General features: G+C 34.7%; 1 protein-coding gene across 1 annotated transcript; it reads right to left on the reverse strand.

Moving 5' to 3' along the window:
- Positions 1 to 66: 66 nt before the first annotated feature.
- On the reverse strand, positions 67 to 2,319 carry LOC117319979 (ATP-dependent DNA helicase RecQ-like). Its single transcript, XM_033874674.1, has 2 exons — positions 1,298 to 2,319; positions 67 to 864 (listed from the first exon to the last, which is right to left on the reverse strand). Exons 1-2 carry the CDS (start codon positions 1,732 to 1,734, stop codon positions 600 to 602), a joined length of 702 nt encoding a protein of 233 aa, XP_033730565.1. The 5' UTR covers positions 1,735 to 2,319; the 3' UTR covers positions 67 to 599.
- Between the last annotated feature and the right edge of the window lie 7,535 nt (positions 2,320 to 9,854).

Raw genomic sequence — 9,854 nt, forward strand, 5'->3', positions numbered from 1 at the left:
AATTCCGACATCCCGATCATGATCACAGACTGGTTTTTGAATGTGTGCTGGATGTAAATTTCGGACAACCACTTGATGCACACTTGCAAAGTTTTTCACATATATCACAACATAGATGTAATGGGTCAATTGTGTCTGTTTTAGTGCCATATGAAGTACATAGCACCTCACGCCTACACTTAGTGTCTTTTACTAGTTTCACCAACTCTTCCTCTACTCGTTTTAAATGCCCCTTGTGACATTTATAGATAATAAGTTCCTGGGAAAAAAACTCCATCTCTTCCTGCTCTTCCCATTTGTTGAACTAGAGTGTCCATTTCCCTAGGCAGTCCATAATGAACAATGTTGTGTACACCAAAGAAATTGACACCCATTCCTGCAGAATTTGTACAAATTAAAACTCTTATTCTCCCATCTTTTGCCATATTTCCTCTTATGTAACCTTTCTTGCTTTCAACTGTTTTGCTATGAAACATGTCAAAAAGGTCACTTTTACCAAATCTTTTCCTAAAAATTGCATATATTTTGGAAACATCACTAATAGATTCGGAAAAAACAACATGTCTCGGAAAGTTTTCCTTTTGATTTTCCAATCCAACTTACAACCAATTAAATGTATCTTCAATGTCGCTGTTGTTTGGTATACACATTGAGGATATCTTTATATTTTTCCTGTCTGGTGATTCTGAAACAAGGACTGAATTCTGTCGAAAGCAGAGGCTCCTCATAATTTTTCTGCGTTGAGATGGAGCTGATGTTGCAGTTAAAGCTGCTATTGGAACATCGGGTCGAACAGCACGTAGCTCACCTATGTGGGAAAACCACTCCCTGAAGGCAACATCTTTCTGTCCTTCACTTGACCCCCTGAAATTATACACATAAGAGTGTTGATAAAGAGATACAGCAGGTAACTTGCATCATCTATGGACTGTTATAAGACAGAAACATATATACAATGTATATATGCAGGGATACACATGTACATTCCTGATATACATCATTATTAAATGCACTTTACATCTCAGTGTTACATTTGATTTACATGTATATTTTCATTTCAAAATATTTTATTCAATGAAACATTTGAATTAATTTACATACAATATTTCATAATATACTGTACTGTATAGAATTTAGATATAAAAATGGATTGGACATGTACAACAGGCTAAGCCTATACAGGTCGTTTCCGTACTTCCGTTATCATAAATATTATAAATAATCTTAGTGATATACAAAAAAAAACCGATATGTAGTTGTATTTCTAATACGCGTATATTCATTTTATTAATCTCACCATTGGATTACTGTGTGCGCTTCATCTACGACGAGCACTTTCAATCTGTCTCCGTAGGATGTCAACATGTTCCTCCACTTTCTTTCGCCTACTAAAGCCTCTGGACTCCCGAAAACAAAATTAAATTCTCCATTGATAATGTATTCTTCCTCGGCCAAATCTTTTCCAATGTATGTTGCCTTGAACCCGAGGTTACGCAGTCGATCAGTTTGTTCTTTCATAATACTAACAAGTGGCGCAACAATTACGACGATAGCGTTTGGAAAAATGACAGGCACACATTCGTAAATCATGGATTTACCACTTCCTGTTTTGGTACCAACAAAGACATCTTTTCCAGTACATATAGCTTCTAGACCTTTGATCTGGTTTTCCCTTAAAGATTCAATATTGAAACGCTCTGCGACTTCTCTTTCTTTTTCCTTTATGGCCTCCATGTTTGTTTGTAAACATCACCGATCAGTACATCTGTAACGCTCGTTTTGATTGGTTGAACATTTATGCGTAAAGGGCGGTAATTTCGAATCTCCGCTAGAGGGCCAAATTTTACGGCTATATCCGCCAAGGGTTCGTGGAGTGAAACGTAATCAGAAGCCTTGGCTAGCGAAGATGGGTTGATTGTGACTGTGGTACTCTTTGTAAATTTTGATGGGGCTTCGGAATCAATGGAAATAAGTCGCGAATTTGTCTTGGCAGAATTGAAATGGATTTGCTATTATTATTGCCTAATGAAACTGGGCCGGTGGGCTTTCCAGTATCATTTGAAGCAGATGAATTTGTGCTGTCATTTGACAAATCCTCAGATCTCTGGGTAATATCAATATCTGTAGGTTGATCAAAATCGTCATGGGGGTGTTTATCCACATCTGTAGTAGCCACATAGCTGTCATTTTGCTCATTTTGTGAGATGATAGTTTTCTTGACAGTGGGTAGAAAATAGCCTGTAAGTTCTGGAACGCGAACAAATGCTACCTTCAGTCTGTTCTTGTGAATGGGACGTGGAAGAAGTTTTCCAGAATCTTTATCTAGTAGACGCGCAAGGTGATCTGAAATGACACTGTTGACGACATAGGGACCAGTAAAAAAAGTTGAAGGTGTCCGACTGGAACTGGAACCGAGATGAAATGTTAACAATGAACAAGAGATCCCAGAGGGATCTTGGCGCCCACCATTGAATGATCTTCATAGGTTCCATGTCAGATTGATCTTTTCTCTACTTTTCCCTTCCTCTAAGTCTTACTAATCCGTGTAAATTCAGAAACAGCCCTCTAGCCCTTTTCAAACAAGGGGAACCTATATATAAAATTTAAGATTTAGCGATAATGGCTGTCTGTCGGCCATGTTGTTTTCGGACTGGTCCCAAAATGCAACATCTGGGACCAAAGGGAATCTAAATATGAAATTTGGGAAAGATTGCTTCAGTACCTTCTGTAAAATAGCGATAACAAACTTCAATTGTCAAAATCCAAGATGGCTGCCTGTCGGCCATGTTGTTTTCCGATTGGTCTTAAAATGCAATATGCATAACAAGGTACCAAGGGGAACCTACATATGAAATTTGAGAAAGATCCCTTCATTACTTTCTGAGAAATAGCGATTACAAACTTCAATTGTCAAAATCCAAGATGGCTGCCTGTCGGCCATGTTGTTTTCCGATTGGTCTCAAAATGCAATATGCATAACTAGGCTACAAGGGGAACATGTGTATGAAATTTGAGAACGATCCCTTCGTTACCTTCTAAGAAATAATGATAACAACGGACGGACAGAGGGACGGACGGCCGGACGGACGGACGGACCACGGACGCAGGGCGATTTGAATAGCCCACCATCTGATGATGGTGGGCTAAAATTAACTGCAACAAGCCAACAACTGAATCCAGCGAAATACCGTATGCATTATCCCGGGGTCATGGTTGGACGTCAGGTATAATAATCAGGATACTGAATCGTTTAAATGTACGAATCATGATAATGGAATACTTTTCCTTAGACAAACGAAATAAATCAAATGATACCGCGAACCGTTGTCACACTCAGATCCTTCATCTATCATCATGTTGGTGACGTCATGGCACATTGAATTGTATGAAATATATAAAAGACATCATAAACAGTGGAACACGGAAAGTTTCTTCCTGCATCAATATATATATATATACATATATATATCAGATATACATTGTATCATAAATGTCACTAAGTGATACATGCTGTCAGTGGATATGATAGTGTGATTTCATCTGAAGTCCACACCTTACCGCCAACTTAGCACATGGCGTGAAATGTCCGATGTGTGGCCGACGAGCCGAGGCTGACTCGCCGGCCACGCCGGCTAATACACAATAAAAAAATTACATAATAGTAGGTGAACACCAAACCGGATTTAGATTCTCCTCCATGTAATATGTCGTTGCTGACAGGCTGTGAGAGGAAATATATTTTAATAACGAGAACGAGCGTCTTGATACATTGTCGCCATTTTATTCAACTAATTATCAAACATATCTCGGAACAACGTATCCGGAATCAAGTACAAACTAATAAAACAAAATTAGAAATAAACAACAATATCCGGAATGGAGTTATTTCCCCTTAGACATCTCACAGACCAGTAACACCATATACATAACACGCGGTATATCGATAATATCGTGATATTTTCTTAAATATTATGATATATCGTGATGAGGTTTTCTGTTAACGATACCCAGCACTAATAAACACTGCAGCTATAGAAGTAGTACATTTATACATTTTTCTATTGTTATCATATTGTTTTAGATAAGCGTAGGCATTACTTAAAATAGGCGTGCGGCAATATTATGAATATTTTTTTCGGAAGCGTTTATGATTAAGCAATATAAATAGGCATGTTATTCATAAAGGTATGTTTTGGAATTCCTATAAGTATTAGTTTGCTGATGAAAAAAAAAAATTATACCATAACCTCACAACATTACTTGCATTCTTGACTTCATATTTCATCTCTTATGACACTGTTTTAATTCCGATTCTGCACAATGTCAATACTTTTTGAAACTACATGTATTTATTGCACCTGTCTATTTTTGGCCTTTTGTGTCCGTCCAATAGTGTAACCCATGATACTATTTGTCAGCTTCTATGAATAAACCTATAGAATTCCAATTCTTTGTAACCACTCTTTGACATATTTGATAAAACAAGACATTCTATTTTTTCAGCAATCAAATAAGGAAGAAAATAATTCGTTCAAAACTTTAAAATCATTGTAAAGGGATGTAAAATATTATTGTATTCTTATATGCTGAATTCATATACTAGTACCAGAAGTTATTGTAGGCTAAAATTCAATCAGGTCGTCTTTATCTGACATTTTCTCATTCAGGACAACAATTCTCTACGCACACACCCACGAACGCCGAACTATACGCACGCACACACAAACACACACGAAGAGATTATCAAAACAATCCACATTTACATGACAAACCAGAAACATATCATAATCTTCTTTCGATAAAAAATGTACATTTGTGTATGTTAGATTATCATTATCATTAATATACGTTTTATGTTTGGAATTCGATTCGCTGCTGTTCTACGAAAGAATCAACAGGCTGGCCACTTCTAGTCTCAGATCAACATCTTAACACCTAAATTTTAAAATGCAACACTTTAAGAGTATTTTTAATAACAAACAAGAGACTACAATGTATTAAGTTAATGATATAGTAAACACTAGCTTAAAAAATTAAAAAAATATTCAGAGGCATAGTCTGATTATAGCATGAAATCACGTGAGATTATTGGAATATGCTAACTTAGATAGGCGTGTTGCATAAATGCAAATGAGCCTTGTCATTGTGAAACAGTGTTGTGACGTCATGCTATTGTCTCGATTATGAAAAATGTGTATTGCGTTGAAATGTTCCGTGTTCCACAGAATTTCTAAGCATACTTACCGAGATTCTAGTAGAAATAGATAACAAAACACGGAATAAAAAAAATGATTTATTATTACACATATGGATGAACACATGTTATATCTTTTATATATAATACTGTAAATTGGTACGCAGATCATGCTCTTACATAAAACAAATACTCATTATCTCTGGATTTACTTTTTGAGTTAGACTTAATTCGGTTTATGGTATCGATAAAATACTGTAATCGTTTTTGTTTTGCGGACTCAAATGTTAGCGCATAACTAAGATTTAACAGATTACCGCAATAATGAATTGGTACAATCTGCAATCACAGAAATAGGCGTAGAAATACTGAAATTTCAGTTAAGAATGAGTATCTGGATAAAACCAACATGATCGGAAACTCAATACACTTTCACACGACAACCCTTAATCTAGATGTAATGATTTATCGATCTCAACGGTATTGAAAACAATTAATAGTTGAAATTGGTAGCAGTTTAATACATTATTGCATTCAGTCAAATATATTTTGTGATTCATCCTTTTAATATTTTTGCATAGTAAAACCGGGGTGTTTTCATTGGCCTGGCCAATCAGAAATCGATTGTAACGTCATAATATTGGCGATGACGTGATGTCAAGAATTGTGAAAGGCGAACGAAATGGATGTGTTCCTTTGATTTAGTTCTCCAGATTTTGACTTCAAAACCTGTCAAAATATATGTTTACTGAATAAGGTGATAAAAGCTCGCCAAAATGATATCTTTTAAGACAAAAATTTAAAGACTTTTCAACAATCGCATAGGAAATGAAAGCTCACTAAGATTATATCAAATACGTTATGATTTCAGACTGGTGGTGTCCAGAAGGAAGAATACACAGCTAGGAACGAAGTGAACTCAGAAGAAATTGATACTGCGTTCAACAGCACAAAATACATAAATCACAGATACATTGGCGCTGATGATCCCCTTCGCAATAAAGATAAAGCCCATCGCAAACTTCTGTTAGACGCTGGTGTAAAAATAGAGGATGAACCTGATTCGCTAAAACAAAACCTTGTACTACGTATCAAGTTATATTTTGAGCATGAAGAAAAAAATGAACGTGTAAAATACATCGAGATTAAAGCGGGAAACGGCGAAAAACGCATTGACTGTTACTTGGATACCGAAGGAAAGATGAAATGGGTGTACACTCCGAAAAATATGCTTATGAGGCTGTTTAATCAATTAAAAAATACACTTTTCGAAAGTTGTCAGGCATTTCTGACGGTCGTTCAGATCATCGATACTGCTAAATATCTTATACCATTAATATCGTGCAAGAGGGTCTGGGCGGAACTAAAGCCGCTGTTTCAAAAACATGAAAGTCAACCCTCCACTACTTCCTAAAAGACAACTAAAAGAGCAAATATAGATTTGCCGTTCTAGCGTGTCCGTGTAGCAACCGGCGTTTAATTATATACATTTATACATATACAAAGATATGTCACTTCCTCGCTCCTCTAACTAGCATAACTGGATGATACCGATGTACATAAACCATTTCTTTGTTTATTAAATATTACAGCACACATTTTATCCCCATCACTTATACACACCTGGTGACCAGCAAAACCGGAGATAGCCCCCGGAAACCTGTATCCAAAGGCAGGAACCCAATTACATCCTTACAGGAGGACCTAGGGGTAACGCTGGACCTGCGTTATTAAGAAAATATATTATGTTTAATTTTGTGACCGTCATACAGAACAAAGGGGAACAAATGACCATATATACACGTGTACCCGAGAACATACACGTGTTCCCGCTCCCACGGAGCGTGCGCTTAACACGACAGTCATTTGATGTCATTCCCGCTATACTATCGAAACGCGGGAATATTTAATTATTTCATAGAGAAAATTAACTGTAACTTGATTTCAATTATGGGTGACGCTATTGATTACCAAACATTTTATTACCGGTAAGCCGCAATGTCGCCCATTAGTCTGAGTAACACTACTAGTCGGTGCGACTATTACCAATGATGTAATCTTGGTTTACAAATGGGTATGGTCAGTGTACATAGGTGACGTATAGATATCAGTTTAGCTTAGATGGACCGCACCTGTCCGAGTACATACATGGGTATGTATGTCCATAGTTCTTTGACCATATCTTGAAACATAGAGGAATCGTGTAAAAAAAGTGTTCAGTTGGTTTGAAAACAGTATCAGAAGCAATCAAGGAAAAGCTGGCGAACTTTAGTATCGGTTCTCTGATAATAAACGTAAATGATCAGGAAAAGGGTAGGGTATAAAAGAAATAATACATTTCTCTTCCCTGCACATTATATATATATATATAAATAAATATATATGACAAATGTATTATTAATTTTGTGAATATCAGTCCATAGCCTATATCTACATCAGGAGACGGATTAATATAAGTACCAAGTACTTGTTTCTGTATCCTTATATTTGTATTATTTGTATGTACCATTGCTATAACCAAATAAAATACAGTTTAAACCAAATAATACATAATAATAGAGCCTATTATCTGAATAAAAATTGACATAAGACATCAAAATGGACAATGTTTAATTGTGTCTGAGAAAATCAATGCAGATTTCCTACATCCAAGATTTGTTTTGAATAGCGTTTATGCCATTTAATGACAAGTAACTGGAAAGAACATGTAAATTATTTTTTGGAAAACAAAGTTCAAGAGTACATTTCTAAAGAATGTTGGAACACAATATTTCTAAAAATTGTGTGAAAGTTCAGGTGCAAAAAAAAAATGTCAATTACAAAATTGTAGAACGTCTTTGAAGTTCACCTGAAACACAATAGACTGCCGATATGGTCATACAAACAAAACAACAATATATATTATTGATGACTATTCTATAAAAAAGAATGTTCACTTTACATTAAAACGATTTTCACTTTACTATGAGAGTATCTTTAGCTATGAAGACTTTAGAATATACATTTAAAGTGTAAAGAAGAATGTGCATATATTAATGATGCAAAAGATGGGGGAAACAGTGCATAAGTTACATACAGCGTTAAGTAAGTATGTTTGTTATTAATATAAAAGGTAGCTAATTTATAAGCTTAATGTATGCTCGCAAAACTTAAAAATTAACAAGTGGTCATTGTTAAAATTTATCTTTAAGTTTAATGTTTTCTACTCGGATGTAATTCAAACCAAGTAAATATGTTTTATTCTTCAAACTAAAGGGTAAGCGTCATTTATCATATTTTTTTCAAACGAGGATAACTAGATGGATTAATTTATCATTAATGTAAATAGATTTTCGCCTATGTGAACAATATAACGTCTTAAAAGAATGAATCCTTTGTTTTGTGTCAAATTTGGTTATGGGTTTTAAAATATCAAAACCAATATCGGAACCCACTCACTTTCCACTTCAAACAAATTGTACTTTTATATTATACTGTTTGCCGGATTGTTACAAATCCATTACGGCGAAATGTAAGAAAGGAGTGTGTAACGTTTATCCATGTAGCATACCAGTGTAAATTTTATTTCTTATTTATTCAGTGTTACGTCATCCTTTGACCTTTTCTATCATTATCATTAAATGCCCATATGTATTTTTTTTACTTTGAGGAACAGAAGTATATACATTTATGTATTTGTATATCCATTCAGCCTAATTATACAATATTGAATGTATATAATTATCCATTATTTCTAAATTATCTTGCAACAAACTATGAGATGAGTTTCATTTATATTGTATGTTAAAGTTTGTGTTGTATGTGACTGTGTGCACCTTCAGATGTTATAAAATGTATGGTGTGGTGGAAGCACAAAATTTGGCAAATTTCATAACTCAGTCACGTGGGAAATGAGTATCAGTAAAGGGGAAAATATTTCGATTTTGTCACTTATTTGCGTTTCGTACATTTCAATATGATAATTTTTTTTCAAGTGAATGTTTGGTTGTTTTCCGAAATAGATGTCTTTTGACATATCAAGACAGTTTACAGCTTAAATATGTATCGTAATGAATACCAGTATTTATAAGAAAGATTTGTAAATTTCATTTTTTTATTTTTCATGTTTGTTGATTTAAATTATCAATAATAAATGCCAGTATAATCTAACTTGCTGTTCTATATTCTAACAGAGACTTCCATGTAGTTTACTGCCTCTTCTGATAATGGCGTCGTGTTGTTATTTTTTCTAACTGTAGCCAGCTTATGTTTCAACGAACACTGTACAATGAAGTTTTATGTGTACACGTTTAGAGTTTAGGTAACAAAGCGGAGTGCACCAATGCACGACGAAATTAAAATTCCACAGATATTGTGTTAAAGTACGAGCAACACAAACAGTCGAAGGACAGTTGGGTTAGGGGGGCTTACAGCTATTTAACTCTATATAACTGTTTATTATCAATAGGATGATAGGGTCATGATTTCACACATTTTAAAAGTTGAAATAAAAGGCGAATGTTATTATCATATCACAAAATGATATGTGATTTACTTGGTGTAACATAGACGAGTAGAATTTATGAACAAAAATGTTGTCATGTATACATATTTTTTTTCATTTAGAAATCTTTATTTTTCATTCCAAAAATCATTCAATTCATGTATCACATATTTTAAT

This window comes from Pecten maximus, unplaced genomic scaffold (genome assembly GCF_902652985.1).
Source record: "Pecten maximus unplaced genomic scaffold, xPecMax1.1, whole genome shotgun sequence".
Classification (NCBI taxonomy): Eukaryota; Metazoa; Mollusca; class Bivalvia; order Pectinida; family Pectinidae; genus Pecten; species Pecten maximus.